The sequence below is a fragment of the Salvelinus alpinus genome, chromosome 27 (assembly GCF_045679555.1).
Source record: "Salvelinus alpinus chromosome 27, SLU_Salpinus.1, whole genome shotgun sequence".
Lineage (NCBI taxonomy): Eukaryota > Metazoa > Chordata > Actinopteri > Salmoniformes > Salmonidae > Salvelinus > Salvelinus alpinus.
The window spans coordinates 7,393,929-7,412,047 of record NC_092112.1 but is presented as its reverse complement, the minus strand read 5'-3'; the positions used below and the strand labels follow the sequence as shown (position 1 = coordinate 7,412,047).

The 18,119-nt window shown below is 47.4% G+C and overlaps 1 protein-coding gene across 3 annotated transcripts in view; it reads left to right on the top strand.

The window, feature by feature from the left end:
• The window catches only part of LOC139555955 (transcriptional activator Myb-like), a 79,168-nt gene that overhangs the window by 52,873 nt on the left and 8,176 nt on the right, over window positions 1-18,119 (top strand). For all 3 annotated transcript variants that reach the window (XM_071369374.1, XM_071369373.1, XM_071369372.1), the window contains 5 exons: window positions 269-373; window positions 10,617-10,805; window positions 14,169-14,257; window positions 14,884-15,070; window positions 15,688-15,771. In XM_071369374.1, coding sequence (XP_071225475.1) covers window positions 269-373; window positions 10,617-10,805; window positions 14,169-14,257; window positions 14,884-15,070; window positions 15,688-15,771 — 654 coding nt within the window. The remainder of the gene's footprint in view (window positions 1-268; window positions 374-10,616; window positions 10,806-14,168; window positions 14,258-14,883; window positions 15,071-15,687; window positions 15,772-18,119) is intronic.

Genomic DNA, 18,119 nt, shown 5'->3' with positions numbered 1-18,119 from the left:
AAATGTGCTAAAGTTACTGTAATACCCGGTCTAAATCTCTCTCTCTCTCTCTCTCCCTCCCTCCCTCCCTCTCTCTCTCTCTCTCTCTCTCTCTCTCTCTCTCTCTCTCTCTCTCTCTCTCTCTCTCTCTCTCTCTCTCTCTCTCTCTCTCTCTCTCTCTCTCTCTCTCCCTCTCTCTCTCCCTCTCTCTCCCTACCTCTCTCTCCCTCTCCCCCTCTCTACCTCTCTCCCTCTCCCTCTTTCTCTCTCCCTCTCCCTCCCCCTGTAGAGACATTATAATGAGGAGGACCCAGAGAAGGAGAAGAGAGTGAAGGAGATTGAGCTACTGCTGATGTCAACAGAGAATGAGCTGAGGGGACAGCCTGCACTACCTGTGAGTGTGTGTGTGTGTGTGTGTGTGTGTGTGTGTGTGTGTGTGTGTGTGTGTGTGTGTGTGTGTGTGTGTGTGTGTGTGTGTGTGTGTGTGTGTGTGTGTGTGTGTGTGTGTGTGTGTGTGTGTGTGTGTGTGTAGGAGGAGGAAACATCTGGGGGTCTATTTCACAGAAGTGATGAAATCGCCCTTATCTCGCTGTGTGTGTTGTGACCCCCTTGTGCAACCCCCTGCCCACTAACACCGCCACAGCCACCCTCCTGCCAACTTTAACTTCCCTTTCTCTATCTCTCCCTCTCTCTCACATCGCTCCAACAATCTGACACTTTCTGTCTCTCTCTCCCTGACTCTCTCTCTCTCTCTCTCTCTCTCTCTTCCTCTCCCTCTCTCTCTCTTCATCTCTCTCCCTGACTCTCTCTCTCTCTCTCTCTTTCTCTTTCTCTCTCTCTCTTTCTCAAATTCAAATGCAAGCTGCTTTATTGGCATGAAAAACATTGTGTCAATTTTGCCAAAGCAACAATGTATATGATATACATTGTAATAAAAATAATAAAGAATAAAAAATAATACTCATTTAAAATGGTAGGTAATAATAATTTTAAAAAATACAAAAAATAACAACAATAAAATGGTAACAGTAGAAATATAATACAAATAAAATAATAATATAATGAATATAAAAGGCTAAGTATGTAACTAACTATTACTGTCATCTTCACCATCATTACTACTACCACCATCACTAAACTACTATCACTACCATCATTACTACTACTACCACCATCACTAAACTACTATCACTACCATCACCCCTACTACCGGTACCTCTACTATTTGGAATAATAATCACAACAACAATAATAATAACAACAATACCAGTAATAACAATAATACTAATTATGAGTAAGTTACTGCTTACTATGCAGATGTTATTATTCAGTGTCCCTCAGGCTATGGCAGGCAAATACATCTTTGGCTGCCAGAGGAGTGGTTGCTCCTTCGCCGAGTATTTTTAGTTTTTCCTCTGGGTTTAATAAGTTAAAATTGTGAATAAATTTAGTGATTTCTGTGAACAATGAATCTCTTGGTGAGGAGTATTTATCACAGTAAAGGAGAAAGTGCATCTCTGTTTCTACGTCCCCTGTCGTGCAGTGACCACATACACGCTCCTCTTTGGGTAGCCATGTCTTTTTATGTCTGCCGGTTTCTATTGCCAGTTGGTGATCACTCAGCCTGTACTTGGTAAGCATCTGTCTCTGCTTCGTATCTCTGGCAGAGTAGAGATAATCAGCCAATTCATATTCTCTGTTTAAGTTCAGATAGCAATTTAGTCGGCTTTGGGATTTTGTTTGGTTTTTCCAATGTTGTATATATGAGTCCTTTGATTGGTTCATGATTTTGTTTATTGGAATTCTTTCTTTTGAAGCAGTGCTGGTGTCAGCTTGGTTGGTGAGGTCCAACACCAGCTGACTGAGAGGGCTCGTTTCTGGACTCAGCTCTTGGGTTTGAAGTGTTTTAAATTGCAGACTTGAATTTGGACTTGAATTTAGATGTAGCCAAAATTGTAATGATCTTTTCTGTATTTTCATTATTACTGGAAAGTGGCCCAATTCTGCCCTACATGCATTAGTTGGTGTATTTCTCTGGACTTGTAGAATTTTTCGACAGAATTCTGCATGTAGGGCTTCAATTGGATGTTTGTCCCACATTTTAAAGTCCAGTTTAATGAGTGGCCCCCAAACCTCTCTTCCGTAAAGAGCTATTGATTGGTAGGATTACACTGTCAAATATTTTTGGTCCAAATTCTAATTGGGATGTTGATTTAGAATAATTTCATTTTTTGTTGCATACAATGCTCTGCGGGCTTTTCCTTTTGATGGCAATCACTGCCATATTAAAGTTTCCTGATGCAGATATGGTCAGACCAAGGTATGAGTAATTTTTACTGTGTTCAATTATGGTGTTGTTCAGGGTGGATTTATATTTGTGTTTCTGACATCTGTTTTTTAGGAGAGGGAAATCATGTTTTTTTTTTTTTTTTATATATTTACTGCCAGGGCCCAATTATGGCAATATTGCTCTGTACAATATTAAGGTTCTGTTGAAGACATTCTTTGGTTGGTGATAGAAGAACCAAATCATTAGTGTATATCAGATATTTTACCTCTGTGTTAAATAATGTGAGTCCTGGGGCTGGAGAATGGTCCAACATGTCTGCTAATTCATTGATATAAATGTTGAAAAGATTTGGACTCAAAATGCAGCCTTGTCTCACACCTCGACGTTTGATTTTTATTGGCCACTTGTTTTCTGTGTACATACATTTTATAATTTATTTTATTTATTATATACCACCAAGCCCACTTTGGAGAATGTTGAAGAATATACCTTTGTGCCAAATAGAATCAAATGCTTTTTTAAAGTCAATAAATCAAGAATAAGTTTGGCCTCTTTTTTGTTGGTGGACGTGTTTATTAATTAGTGTGTGTAAGGTGTATATATGGTCAGTAGTGCGATGGTTAGGGAGAAAGCCAATTTGACATTTACTTATTACATTTTTTTCTTGAAGAAAGGTTTTGAATTCAAAATACTACAGAAAACCTTTCCCAAGTAGCTGTTAACGCAAATTCCCCTGTAATTATCGGGGTCTGATTTGTCTCCACTTTTGTGGATAGGGGAGATGAGCCCCTGGTTCCTGACATCAAGAGAGCAGCCAGAAGTTAGTACCATGTTGAACAATTTAAGCATAGTATTTTGCAACTCAGGTGTGCTGTTTTTCAACGTTTCATTCCTGATGTTATCTAGACCACAAGCCTGCTTTGATTTAATAGATTTGAGCTTTTCATTTAGTTCTTGTTGGGTTATCGGGTAATCTAATGGATTTTGGTTGTTTTTTAATGACTGATTCAAGGATGTTCAGTTTTTCTTGAATTTCTAATTGGTTATGTTGTAAGTCTTTTTGTTGGAATGTTTTTGTATAGATTATCAAACTACGTTTTCCAAATTCCTTCATCTTGTATGGCTAATTATTGTGGCTTTGTCATGTTTAAATTGTTCCTGTAACGGCTGTCGTCTTCCTCCTCGTCTGAGGAGAAGTTTGAAGGATCGGAGGACCAATGTGCAGCGTGGTAATTGTTCATCTTATTTAATGAAAGTGAGCAACTCAAAATACAAAAACAACAAAGTGAAAACCGAAACAGTTCTATCTGGTGCAGACACACAAAGACTGAAAACAACCACCCACAAAACCCAACAGAAAACAGGCTACCTAAATATGGTTCCTAATCATGAACATGAATGACAGCTGCCTCTGATTGAGAACCATATCAGGCCAAACACAGAAAACCAACACAGAAATAGAAAACATAGATTACCCACCCAACTCACGCCCTGACCAACTAAAACAAAGAAAATACAAAAGAACTATGGTCAGAACGTGACAGTACACTCCCCCCCCCCAAGGTGCGGACTCCGACCGCAAAACCTGAACCTATAGGGGAGGGTCTGGGTGGGCATCTGTCCGCGGTGGCGGCTCTGGCGCTGGACGTGGACCCCACTCCACCATTGTCTTTTGTCCGCTTCAGTGACGTCCTTTGAGCGGCCACCCTCGCCGCCGACCTTGGCCTGGGAACCCTAATAAAGGGCCCCACTGGACTGAGGAGCGCCTCTGGACTGAGGGGCGCCTCTGGACTGAGGGGCGCCTCTGGACTGAGGGGTGCCTCTGGACTGAGGGGCAGCTCCGGACTGAGGAGCAGCTCCGGACTGAGGGGCAGTTCTGGACTGAGGGGCAGCTCCGGACTGAGGGGCAGCTCAGGACTGACGGGCAGCTCAGGACTGAGGGGCAGCTCAGGACTGAGGGGTAGCTCAGGACTGAGGGGTAGCTCAGGACTGAGGGGTAGCTCCGGACTGAGGGGTAGCTCCGGACTGAAAGGCAGCTCCGGACTGAAAGGCAGCTCCGGACTGAAAGGCAGCTCCGGACTGAAAGGCAGCTCCGGACTGAAAGGCAGCTCCGGACTGAGGGGCAGCTCCGGACTGAGGGGTAGCTCAGGACTGAGGGGTAGCTCAGGACTGAGGGGTAGCTCCGGACTGAGGGGTAGCTCCGGACTGAAAGGCAGCTCCGGACTGAAAGGCAGCTCCGGACTGAAAGGCAGCTCCGGACTGAAAGGCAGCTCCGGACTGAAAGGCAGCTCTGGACTGAAAGGCAGCTCCGGACTGAGGGGCGGCTCCGGACTGAAGGGCGGCTCAGGACTGAAGGGCGGCTCCTAACTGAAGGGCGGCTCCTGACTGAAGGGCGGCTCTGGCAGCTCCTGACTGGCGGGCGGCTCTGGCGGCCCCTGACTGGCGGGCGGCTCTGGCGGCTCCTGACTGGCGGGCGGCTCTGGCGGCTCCTGACTGGCGGGCGGCTCTGGCGGCTCCTGACTGGCAGGCGGCTCTGACGGCTCCGGACAGACGGGCGGCTCTGACGGCTGGACCCTGGAGACGCACTGGATGCCTGGTGCGTGGTACCGGCACTGGTGAACCGGGCTGAAGTTGGCTCAGGTCTCCTACCTGGCTTAGCCACACTCCCCGTGTGCCCCCCCTCCCAATAAATTTTTGGGGCTGCCTCTCTGGCTTCCAGCCGCGCTTACGTGCAGCCTCCTCATACCACCGCCTCTCCGCTTTCGCTGCCTCCAGCTCAGCTTTGGGGCGGCGATACTCACCAGCCTGTGCCCAGGGTCCCTTGCCGTCCAGAATCTCCTCCCAAGTCCATTTCTCCAGATATCGCTGGTTCTCCTGCTGCTGCCCGTTACCATGCTGCTTCGTCCTTTTTTGGTGGGTGGTTCTGTAACACAGAAAACCAACACAGAAATAGAAAACATAGATAACCCACCCAACTCACGCCCTGACCAACTAAAACAAAGAAAATACAAAAGAACTATGGTCAGAACGTGACAGTTCCACGTGTTCCAGAACTGATTTTGGTCAATTGCATTTTCTATTTCATCAAATGTATTAAATGTATTGCGTTTCAGTGTTTGTTTCTACTGTTTCAGAGTTTCACAGTTTTCACAACGTAGCTCTGGGTGGTTTTGCTGCTTATGTTTTTCATTTGACATTTGTCATTAGGTGTTTTCTAATTGTTTTACATTCCTTGTCAAACCGTTTTTCAGAAACATTTTGTTTTTATTTCATTTGAGTTCAATATTTCAATGAATCTCTCTGCACTGTTTGGAGCCCATCTGTACGATTGGTTTATGTTGTAGAGTTCATTGGGCTGTTTTTTTTAATGAATATTGCCGGTTAATTTCTTCAGAAACACGTTGATCTGACTGTGATCTGACAACGGTGTCTGTGGTCAGACAGTGAATGCACTAATGGAGGAGGGGTCAATGTCCGTGATGGCATAATCGACTACACTTGTCCCAAGAGCTGAGCAGTAAGTAAACTGACCTAAAGAGTCCCCTCTGATTCTACCATTAAGCATGTACAGGCCTAAGGCTCGGGCAGAGATTCACTAACTCCTTCCTGTTTTTTGTTCAGTATTTGGTCAGGACTGTTTCTATTATTTATAAGAGGGCTACTGTACAAGGAGGGGTGTCCAAATACAGTGGGGAGAACAAGTATTTGATACACTGCCGATTTTGAAGGTTTTCCTACTTACAAAGCATGTAGAGGTCTGTAATTTTTATCATAGGTACACTTCAACTGTGAGAGACGGAATCTAAAACAAAAATCCAGAAAATCACATTGTATGATTTTTAAGTAATTAAATTGCATTTTATTGCGTGACATAAGTATTTGATCACCTACCAACCAGTAAGAATTCCGGCTCTCACAGACCTGTTAGTTTTTCTTTTAGAAGCCCTCCTGTTCTCCACTCATTACCTGTATTAACTGCACCTGTTTGAACTTGTTACCTGTATAAAAGACACCTGTACACACACTCAATCAAACAGACTCCAATCTCTCCACAATGGCCAAGACCAGAGAGCTGTGTAAGGACATCAGGGATAAAATTGTAGACCTGCACAAGGCTGGGATGGGCTACAGGACAATAGGCAAGCAGCTTGGTGAGAAGGCAACAACTGTTGGCGCAATTATTAGAAAATGGAAGAAGTTCAAGATGACGGTCAATCACCCTCGGTCTGGGGCTCCATGCAAGATCTCACCTCGTGGGGCATCAATGATCATGAGGAAGGTGAGGGATCAGCCCAGAACTACATGGCAGGACCTGGTCAATGACCTGAAGAGAGCTGGGACCACAGTCTCAAAGAAAACCATTAGTAACACACTACGCTGTCATGGATTGAAATCCTGCAGCGCACGCAAGGTCCCCCTGCTCAAGCCAGCGCATGTCCAGGCCCGTCTGAAGTTTGCCAATGACCATCTGGATGATCCAGAGGAGGAATGGGAGAAGGTCATGTGGTCTGATGAGACAAAAATAGAGCTTTTTGGTCTAAACTCCACTCGCCGTGTTTGGAGGAAGAAGAAGGTTGAGTACAACCCCAAGAACACCCTCCCAACCGTGAAGCATGGAGGTGGAAACATAATTCTTTGGGGATGCTTTTCTGCAAAGGGGACAGGACGACTGCACCGTATTGAGGGGAGGATGGATGGGGCCATGTATCGCGAGATCTTGGCCAAAAACCTCCTTCCCTCAGTAAGAGCATTGAAGATGGGTCGTGGCTGGATCTTCCAGCATGACAACGACCCGAAACACACAGCCAGGGCAACTAAGGAGTGGCTCCGTAAGAAGCATCTCAAGGTCCTGGAGTGGCCTAGCCAGTCTCCAGACCTGAACCCAATAGAAAATCTTTGGAGGGAGCTGAACGTCCGTATTGCCCACCGACAGCCCCGAAACCTGAAGGATCTGGAGAAGGTATGTATGGAGGAGTGGGCCAAAATCCCTGCTGCAGTGTGTGCAAACCTGGTCAATAACTACAGGAAACGTATGATCTTTGTAATTGCAAACAAAGGTTTCTGTACCAAATATTAAGTTCTGCTTTTCTGATGTATCAAATACTTATGTCACGCAATAAAATGCAATTTAATTACTTAAAAATCATACAATGTGATTTTCTGGATTTTTGTTTTAGATTCCGTCTCTCACAGTTGAAGTGTACCTATGATAAAAATTACAGACCTCTACATGCTTTGTAAGTAGGAAAACCTTCAAAATCGGCAGTGTATCAAATACTTGTTCTCCCCACTGTATGTGGTGGTTACCTCCCACCAGTGGTGGAAAAAGTACCCACCTGTCATACTTGAGTAAAAGTATAGATACCTGTATAGAAAGTTACTCAAGTAAAAGTGGAAGTCACCCAGTAAAATACAACTTGAGTAAAAGTCTAAACGTATTTGGTTATAAATGTACTTAAGTACCAAAAGTACACGTAAATTGCTAAAATATACTTAAGTATCGAAAGTAAAAGTAAAAGTATAAATCATTTCAAATTCCTTATATCAAGCAAAGAAGGCAGCACCATTTTATTATTTTTAAAATGTACGGATAGTCAGGGACACACCACACCACTCCACCACTCCAACACTCCACCACTCCAACACTCCACCACTCCACCACTCCACCACTCCAACACTCCACCACTCCAACACTCCAACACTCCACCACTCCACCACTCCAACACTCCACCACTCTGACACTCCACCACTCCAACACTCCACCACTCTGACACTCCACCACTACAACACTCCACCACTCCACCACTCCACCACTCCACCATTCCAACACTCCACCACTCCACCACTCCAACACTCCACCACTCTGACACTCCACCACTACAACACTCCAACACTCCACCATTCCAACACTCCACCACTCCGACACTCCACCATTCCAACACTCCACCACTCCAACACTCCACCACTCCGACACTCCACCACTACAACACTCCACCACTCCACCACTCCAACACTCCAACACTCCACCACTCCAAAACTCCACCACTCCAACACTCCACCACTCCGACACTCCACCACTACAACACTCCACCACTCCAACACTCCACCACTCCACCACTCCACCACTCCACCACTCCAACACTCCACCACTCCACCATTACAACACTCCACCACTCCAACACTCCACCACTCCAACACTCCACCACTCCACCACTCCACCACTCCAACACTCCACCACTCCACCACTCCACCACTCCAACACTCCACCACTCCACCACTCCAACACTCCACCACTCCGACACTCCACCACTACAACACTCCAACACTCCACCACTCCACCACTCCAACACTCCACCACTCCACCACTCCACCACTCCAACACTCCAACACTCCACCATTACAACACTCCACCACTCCAACACTCCACCACTCCAACACTCCACCACTCCAACACTCCAACACTCCTGTTTAGTGAGTCCTCCAGATCAGAGGCAGTAGGGATGACCAGGGATGTTCTCTGTTTAGTGAGTCCTCCAGATCAGAGGCAGTAGGGATGACCAGGGATGTTCTCTGTTTAGTGAGTCTGCCAGATCAGAGGCAGTAGGGATGACCAGGGATGTTCTCTGTTTACTGAGTCCTCCAGATCAGAGGCAGTAGGGATGACCAGGGATGTTCTCTGTTTAGTGAGTCCTCCAGATCAGAGGCAGTAGGGATGACCAGGGATGTTCTCTGTTTAGTGAGTCCTCCAGATCAGAGGCAGTAGGGATGACCAGGGATGTTCTCTGTTTAGTGAGTCCGCCAGATCAGAGGCAGTAGGGATGACCAGGGATGTTCTCTGTTTAGTGAGTCCTCCAGATCAGAGCCAGTAGGGATGACCAGGGATGTTCTCTTGATTAGTGTGTGAATTGGACCATTTTCCTGCCCTGCTAAAGATTCACAATGTAACTTTTAGGTGTCAGGTAAAATATATGAAGTAAAAAGTACATTATCTCTTTTAGGAATGTAGTGAAGTAAAAGTAAAAGTTATCAAAAATATAAATAGTAAAGTAATGTACAGATACACCACAGAACTACTTAAGTAGTACTTTAAAATATTTTTTACTTTAGTACTTTACACCCTTGCCTGTAGCCTTAATTCTTGTTAAATTGTTATTTTTCCTCATCAATCTAAACACGATACCCCATAATGACAAAGCAAATCCAGCAAATATCACATTTACATAAGTATTCAGACCCTTTACTCAGTACTTTGTTGAAGCACCTTTGGCAGCGATTACAGCATCGAGTCTTCTTGGGTATGACGCTACAAGCTTGGCACACCTGTATTTGGGGAGTTTCTCCCATTCTTCTCTGCAGATTCTCTCAAGCTCTGTCAGGTTGGATGGGGAGCGTCGCTGCACAGCTATTTTCAGGTCTCTCCAGAGATGTTTGATTGGGTTCAAGTCCAGGCTCTGGCTGGGCCACTCAAGGACATTCAGAGACTTGTCCTGAAGCCACTCCTGCGTTGTCTTGGCTGTGTGCTTAGGGTCGTTGTCCTGTTGGAAGGTGTTCTGAGCGCTCTGGAGCAGCTTTTCATCAAGGATCTCACTGTACTTTGCTCCGTTCATCTTTGCCTCGATCCTAACTAGTCTCCCAGTCCCTGCTGCTGAAAAACATCCCCACAGCCTGATGCTGCCTCAACCATGCTTCACCGTAGGGATGGTGCCTGGTTTCCTCCAGACGTGACGCTTGGCATTCAGGCTAAAGAGTTCAATCTTGGTTTCCTCAGGCCAGAGAATCTTGCTGCTGTGATGGAACACTGTGGTATTTCACCCAATAGAAATGGGAGTTTAAAATGTTATTTGTTTTCTAATTCTTTGAGGATATGTGTAATCTCAGGGAAATATGTGTCTCTAATATGGTCATACATTTGGGCAGGAGGTTAGGAAGTGTAGCTCAGTTTCCACCTCATTTTGTGGAGCAGTGTGCACATCGTCTGTCTTCTCTTGAGAGCCAGGTCTGCCTACGACGGCCTTTCTCAATAGCAAGGCTATGCTCACTGAGTCTGTACATAGTCAAAGCTTTCCTTAATTTTGCATCAGTCACAGTGGTCAGGTTTATTGCCAATGTGTACTCTCTGTTTAGGGCCAAATAACATTTTAGTTTGCTCTCCCTCTCTCTCTTCCTCTCTCTCTCTCTCTCTCTCTCTCTCTCTCTCTCTTTCTCTCTCTCTCTCTCTTTCAATTCAATACAATGGGACTTTTTTGGGGAATCAGAAATATATGTTTAGATTGTGAAAACAAATGAAAAAAATGGAACAATCAGAAAATGAACAGTAAACATGAATATCTACCTCTCTCTCTTTCAGATCATTCCGTCCTCCAGCTGGGGGGGTCGTACCAGTTCAGAGAGCCGAGGTCATCACTACCAGGCCCCCTGCACCTCACACAGCGGCAGCAACAACAATAACAACAACAACAACAGCAATAACAACAGTCACCATGACAGCCACGCCCTCTCCAACCTCCCGGAGTTCATGGAGTCAGTCATCGACTCGGTAAGACAACTCTTTGTCTGTGTGTGTGTGTGTGTGTGTGTGTGTGTGTGTGTGTGTGTGTGTGTGTGTGTGTGTGTGTGTGTGTGTGTGTGTGTGTGTGTGTGTGTGTGTGTGTGTGTGTGTGTGTGTGTGTGTGTGTGTGTGTGTGTGTGTGTGTGTGTGTGTGTGTGTGTGCGTGTGTTGACGGAGGGCAGATGTATTTGAATACGACAGAGATACAGAGATAGTACACTTTATTGTAGAGGAGGGAGTTAACTCATTCATTCTAAATGCTTGGTAGTTATTCATCAAACCTGTGAGTCAATGGTACTATAAGACAATATAAGACGATATGTTTGCAAGACAGCCATGGCCCAAGACTTCTCTCAACCAGGAGATTCTACTGCTATTGTAACCTAGACGAGATCTGAAGCTAGTCCTAAACTGCTCTGTCGCTCTTGTCCCTCCTCAGAGGCGCTCCTCATTGGGTGAGCTCAGCACCAGCGTGCTCTCTGATAGAAGATTGTCCAGAACAGACAGGGGCTTGCCCAATCAGGGCTCAGGGACTGACAACCTTGCGGTTTCATTGGCCGGTTTTGTCTGCTCCATGCGTCTCTCTCTCTGTCGCTCCCTTTCTTGCTCTCTCTGTATTTCTCTCTGTGTCTCTGTGTCTCTCTCTGTGTCTCTCTGTCTCTCTCTGTCTCTCTCTGTCTCTTTCTGTCTCTCTGTGTCTCTCTCTGTCTCTCTCTGTCTCTTTCTGTCTCTTTCTGTCTCTCTGTGTCTCTCTCTCTGTCTCTCTCTGTCTTTCTGTCTCTCTCTCTTTCTGTGTCTCTCTCTCTCTCGCTCTCTCTCTCTGTGTCTCTCTCTCTGTGTCTATCTGTCTCTCTCTCTCTCTGTGTCTCTCTGTCTCTCTGTGTCTCTCTGTCTCTCTGTGTCTCTCTGTCTCTTTCTGTCTCTCTCTGTCTCTCTCTGTCTCTTTCTGTCTCTCTGTGTCTCTCTCTGTCTCTCTCTGTCTCTTTCTGTCTCTTTCTGTCTCTCTCTGTCTCTCTCTGTCTTTCTGTCTCTCTCTCTTTCTGTGTCTCTCTCTCTCTCGCTCTCTCTCTCTCTCTGTGTCTCTCTCTCTGTGTCTCTCTGTCTCTCTCTCTCTCTGTGTCTCTCTGTCTCTCTCTGTCTCTTTCTGTCTCTCTCTGTCTCTCTCTGTGTCTCTCTCGCTCTCTCTCTGTGTCTCTCTCTCTCCCTCTCTCTCTCTCTCTCTCTCTCTCTCTCTCTCTCTCTCTCTCTCTCTCTCTCTCTCTCTCTCTCTCTCTCTCTCTCTCTCTCTCTCTCTCTCTCTCTCTCTCTCTCTCTCTCTCTCTCTCTCTCTCTCTCTCTCTCTCTCTCTCTCTCAAATGATGATCACAAGTAATACAACAAATGATCTATTACCAGTGTGATCATATACCTATATGATATACCTACATATACCTACAATGTAGAATGATAATTTATAAATGTTCTGAGAAGAACAGCACTGAGCAAATCAAGCAAAGCCAATATGCAGAATTACGTCTCTTATGTAATATATCTGACTGGTAGATCTCGGCTTGCATCTTGACTCAGAAAAGGCTGGTGACCACTGCTATAGACTGACTACTATACAATAGACTGACTGCCTGGGGATACCGTCCTAGCCAGTCCTTCCTCCATGTTGTTGGAGTGTTGGGGATACAGGAGGACCAGGGTTGGAGAAACACTGTCCCAGCCAGTCCTTCCTCCATGTTGTTGGAGTGTTGGGGATACAGGAGGACCAGGGTTGGAGAAACACTGTCCCAGCCAGTCCTTCCTCCATGTTGTTGTAGTGTTGGGGATACAGGAGGACCAGGGTTGGAGAAACACTGTCCCAGCCAGTCCTTCCTCCATGTTGTTGTAGTGTTGGGGATACAGGAAGACCAGGGTTGGAGAAACACTGTCCCAACCAGTCCTTCCTCCATGTTGTTTTAGTGTTGGGATACAGGAGGACCAGGGTTGGAGAAACACTGTCCCAGCCAGTCCTTCCTCCATGTTGTTGGAGTGTTGGGAATACAGGAGGACCAGGGTTGGAGAAACACTGTCCCAGCCAGTCCTTCCTCCATGTTGTTGTAGTGTTGGGGATACAGGAAGACCAGGGTTGGAGAAACACTGTCCCAGCCAGTCCTTCCTCCATGTTGTTGGAGTGTTGGGGATACAGGAGGACCAGGGTTGGAGAAACACTGTCCCAGCCAGTCCTTCCTCCATGTTGTTGTAGTGTTGGGGATACAGGAAGACCAGGGTTGGAGAAACACTGTCCTAGCCAGTCCTTCCTCCATAAATGGAATATTATTATTAATATTAAATGGGAATGTTATTTATTTATTTTATTTAACCTTTATATAGCTAGGCAGGTCAGTTAAGAACACATTCTTATTTACAATGATGGCCTACCAAAAGGGAAAATACCTCTTATAAATATTGGACAAAACACACATCACGACAAGAGAGACAACACAACATTACATAAAGAGAGACCTAAGACAACATAGCAAGGCAGCAACACATGACAACACAGCATGGTAGCAGCACAACATGGCAACAACATGGTAGCAGCACAACATGGCAACAACACAACATGACAACAGCTTTGGGGACCTTTAACAGAATGTGACTGGCAGAACGGGTGTTGTATGTGGAGGATGAGGGCTGCAGTAGATATCTCAGATAGGGGGGAGTGAGGCCTAAGAGGGTTTTATAAATAAGCATCAACCAGTGGGTCTTGCGACGGGTATACAGAGATGACCAGTTTACAGAGGAGTATAGAGTGCAGTTCTTTACCATTCGGCCATTCATCTGATGGCAGAATGGTAAAGAACATCTAGCCGCTCGAGAGCAACCTTACCTGCCGATCTATAAATTACATCTCTGTAATCTAGCATGGGTAGGATGGTCATCTGAATCAGGGTTAGTTTGGCAGCTGGGGTGAAAGAGGAGCGATTACGATAGAGGAAACCAAGTCTAGATGGAACTTTAGCCTGCAGCTTTGATATGTGCTGAGAGAAGGACAGTGTACTGTCTAGCCATACTCCCAAGTACTTGTATGAGGTGACTACCTCAAGCTCTAAACCCTCAGAGGTAGTAATCACACCTGTGGGGGAGAGGGGCATTCTTCTTACAAAACCACATGACCTTTGTTTTGGTGGGGCCTAGGATTGAGGCTTGGGGTACTCCCTTGGTGACAAGCAGTGGCTGATCAGATGTGATGATTATATACACTGCCCTAGCCACTCTTTCCTCCATGTGGCTGTAGATGTAACTGTGATCCTGTTCACACTGTAATGTGTTAATCAATACCCAGAGCGGTATTGATCGCTATAACTTTTGTTTCTTCTGCAGCTTTTCAACCAATCAGACAGCCACAGCTTACCAATGAGCTCCCAGAAACCCCTGGTGGCTCCGCCCCGACAGCAGAAAGAGAACGGCATGTACGCATCTGTTTCTCTTCTTATGATCAGCACCTTGTGTAACGGTAAGGATTAATCACACACCTCTGTGTCAATGATGTAAAACTCACCTGCTCTCTCTCTCTCTCTCTCTCTCTCTCTCTCTCTCTCTCTCTCTCTCTCTCTCTCTCTCTCTCTCTCTCTCTCTCTCCTGTCTCTCTCTCTCTCTATCTCTCCCCTGTTTCTCTCTCTCTCCTGTCTCTCTCTCCCTCTCTCCCCTGTCTCTCTCTCTCTCCCCTGTCTCTCTCTCTCCCCTGTCTCTCTCTCCCTCTCTCTCTCCCCTGTTTCTCTCTCTCTCCTCTCTCTCCCTCTCTCCCCTGTCTCTCTCTCTCTCCCCTGTCTCTCTCTCTCCCCTGTCTCTCTCTCTCCCTCTCTCTCTCTCCCCTGTCTCTCTCTCTCTCCCCTGTCTCTCTCTCTCCCCTGTCTCTCTCTCTTTCCCCTCTCTCTCTCTCTCTCTTTCCCCTCTCTCTCTCTCTCTCTCTCTCTCTCTCTCTCTCTCTCTCTCTCTCTCTCTCTCTCTCTCTCTCTCTCTCTCTTTCTCTCCCCTTCTCTCTCTCTCTTCCCCCCCTGTCTCTCTCTCTGTCTCTCTCTCTTTCTCTCTCACTCAGGTTCAGGACTCCTACTATCTGTCGTTCCCTCCTGGAGTTGTCTCCTCGTACTCTGACCCCGTTCAGGTCTTCCATGGTAGAGTGTATAAAACAGGAACCTATGGAGTGTGTTGTCTCAGTCGGGGGCCAACAGCCAACCGGTAGCTCCCCAGACCAACAGCCACCCTTAAAGAAGATCAAAGAAGAGGTACTCTACATCAATATATACATGTGGTTGTGCTCTGACCCTGTGGTTATATTCTGTGGTTCTGACCAGGTGTTTGACCGCGTTCTGACCAGGTGTTTGACCGTGTTCTGACCGGGTGTTTGACCGCGTTCCGACCGGGTGTTTGACCGTGTTCCGACCGGGTGTTTGACCGCGTTCTGACCAGGTGTTTGACCGTGTTCTGACCAGGTGTTTGACCGTGTTCCGACCGGGTGTTTGACCGTGTTCCGACCGGGTGTTTGACCGCGTTCTGACCAGGTGTTTGACCGTGTTCTGACCGGGTGTTTGACCGTGTCCTGACCAGGTGTTTGACCGTGTTCTGACCGGGTGTTTGACCGTGTCCTGACCGGGTGTTTGACCGTGTCCTGACCAGGTGTTTGACCGTGTTCCGACCGGGTGTTTGACCGTGTTCTGACCGGGTGTTTGACCGTGTCCTGACCAGGTGTTTGACCGTGTTCCGACCGGGTGTTTGACCGTGTTCCGACCGGGTGTTTGACCGTGTTCCGACCGGGTGTTTGACCGTGTTCCGACCGGGTGTTTGACCGTGTTCCGACCGGGTGTTTGACCGTGTTCTGACTACAGTTGTGGTTGTGTTCCAGATGGAGTCTCCCTATCTGCAGTGGGAGGGGCCAGACATCCATGCCCAGCTCTTCTCCCCCTCCGGCCCCGCACAGGAAGTACCTGTATGTCACATGTTCTCCTCCTCCTCCTCTTCCTCCAGTCTTCCTCCTTCTTTATAATGAATGTGTAGTGCAGGGGTATTCAACTCGTACCCAATGAGGTCGAGAGCCTGGTGCTTCTCTGTTCTACCTGATAATTCATTGCACCCACCTGGTGTCCCGGGTCTAAATGAGTCCCTGATTAGAGGGGAATCACCCACCTGGTGTCCCAGGTCTAAATCAGTCCCTGATTAGAGGGGAATCACCCACCTGGTGTCCCAGGTCTAAATCAGTCCCTGATTAGAGGGGAATCACCCACCTGGTGTCCCAGGTCTAAATCAGTCCCTGATTAGAGGGGAATCACCCACCTGGTGTCCCAGGTCTAAATCAGTCCCTGATTAGAGGGGAATCCCCCACCTGGTGTCCAGGGTCTAAATCAGGCCCTGATTAGAGGGGGAATCACCCACCTGATGTCCCAGGTCTAAATCAGACCCTGATTAGAGGGGAATCACCCACCTGGTGTCCCAGGTAAAAATCAGTCCCTGATTAGAGGGGAATCACCCACCTTGTGTGCCAGGTCTAAATCAGTCCCTGATTAGAGGGGAATCACCCACCTGGTGTCCCAGGTCTAAATCAGTCTCTGATTAGAGGGGAATCACCCACCTGGTGTCCCAGGTCTAAATCAGTCCCTGATTAGAGGGGAATCCCCCACCTGGTGTCCAGGGTCTAAATCAGTCCCTGATTAGAGGGGAATCACCCACCTGGTGTCCTAGGTCTAAATCAGTCCCTGATTAGAGGGGAATCACCCACCTGGTGTCCCGGGTCTAAATCAGTCCCTGATTAGAGGGGAATCACCCACCTGGTGTCCCGGGTCTAAATCAGGCCCTGATTAGAGGGGAATCACCCACCTGGTATCCCAGGTCTAAATCAGTCCCTGATTAGAGGGGAATCACCCACCTGGTGTCCCAGGTCTAAATCAGTCCCTGATTAGAGGGGAATCACCCAAACTGGTGTCCCAGGTCTAAATCAGTCCCTGATTAGAGGGGAATCACCCACCTGGTGTCCCAGGTCTAAATCAGTCCCTGGTTAGAGGGGAATCACCCACCTGGTGTCCCAGGTCTAAATCAGTCCCTGATTAGAGGGGAATCACCCACCTGGTGTCCCAGGTCTAAATCAGGCCCTGATTAGAGGGGAATCACCCACCTGGTGTCCCAGGTCTAAATCAGTCCCTGATTAGAGGGGAATCACCCACCTGGTGTCCCAGGTCTAAATCAGTCCCTGATTAGAGGGGAATCACCCACCTGGTGTCCCAGGTCTAAATCAGTCCCTGATTAGAGGGGAATCACCCGCCTGGTGTCCCAGGTCTAAATCAGGCCCTGATTAGAGGGGGAATCACCCACCTGATGTCCCAGGTCTAAATCAGACCCTGATTAGAGGGGAATCACCCACCTGGTGTCCCAGGTATAAATCAGTCCCTGATTAGAGGGGAATCACCCACCTGGTGTCCCAGGTCTAAATCAGTCCCTGATTAGAGGGGAATCACCCACCTGGTGTCCCAGGTCTAAATCAGTCTCTGATTAGAGGGGAATCACCCACCTGGTGTCCCAGGTCTAAATCAGTCCCTGATTAGAGGGGAATCCCCCACCTGGTGTCCAGGGTCTAAATCAGTCCCTGATTAGAGGGGAATCACCCACCTGGTGTCCTAGGTCTAAATCAGTCCCTGATTAGAGGGGAATCACCCACCTGGTGTCCCGGGTCTAAATCAGTCCCTGATTAGAGGGGAATCACCCACCTGGTGTCCCGGGTCTAAATCAGGCCCTGATTAGAGGGGAATCACCCACCTGGTGTCCCAGGTCTAAATCAGTCCCTGATTAGAGGGGAATCACCCACCTGGTGTCCCAGGTCTAAATCAGTCCCTGATTAGAGGGGAATCACCCACCTGGTGTCCCAGGTCTAAATCAGTCCCTGATTAGAGGGGAATCACCCACCTGGTGTCCCAGGTCTAAATCAGTCCCTGGTTAGAGGGGAATCACCCACCTGGTGTCCCAGGTCTAAATCAGTCCCTGATTAGAGGGGAATCACCCACCTGGTGTCCCAGGTCTAAATCAGTCCCTGATTAGAGGGGAATCACCCACCTGGTGTCCCAGGTCTAAATCAGTCCCTGATTAGAGGGGAATCACCCACCTGGTGTCCCAGGTCTAAAGCAGTCCCTGATTAGAAGGGAATCACCCACCTGGTGTCCCAGGTCTAAATCAGTCCCTGATTAGAGGGGAATCACCCACCTGGTGTCCCAGGTCTATATCAGGGCCTGATTAGAGGGGAATCACCCACCTGGTGTCCCGGGTCTATATCAGGGCCTGATTAGAGGGGAA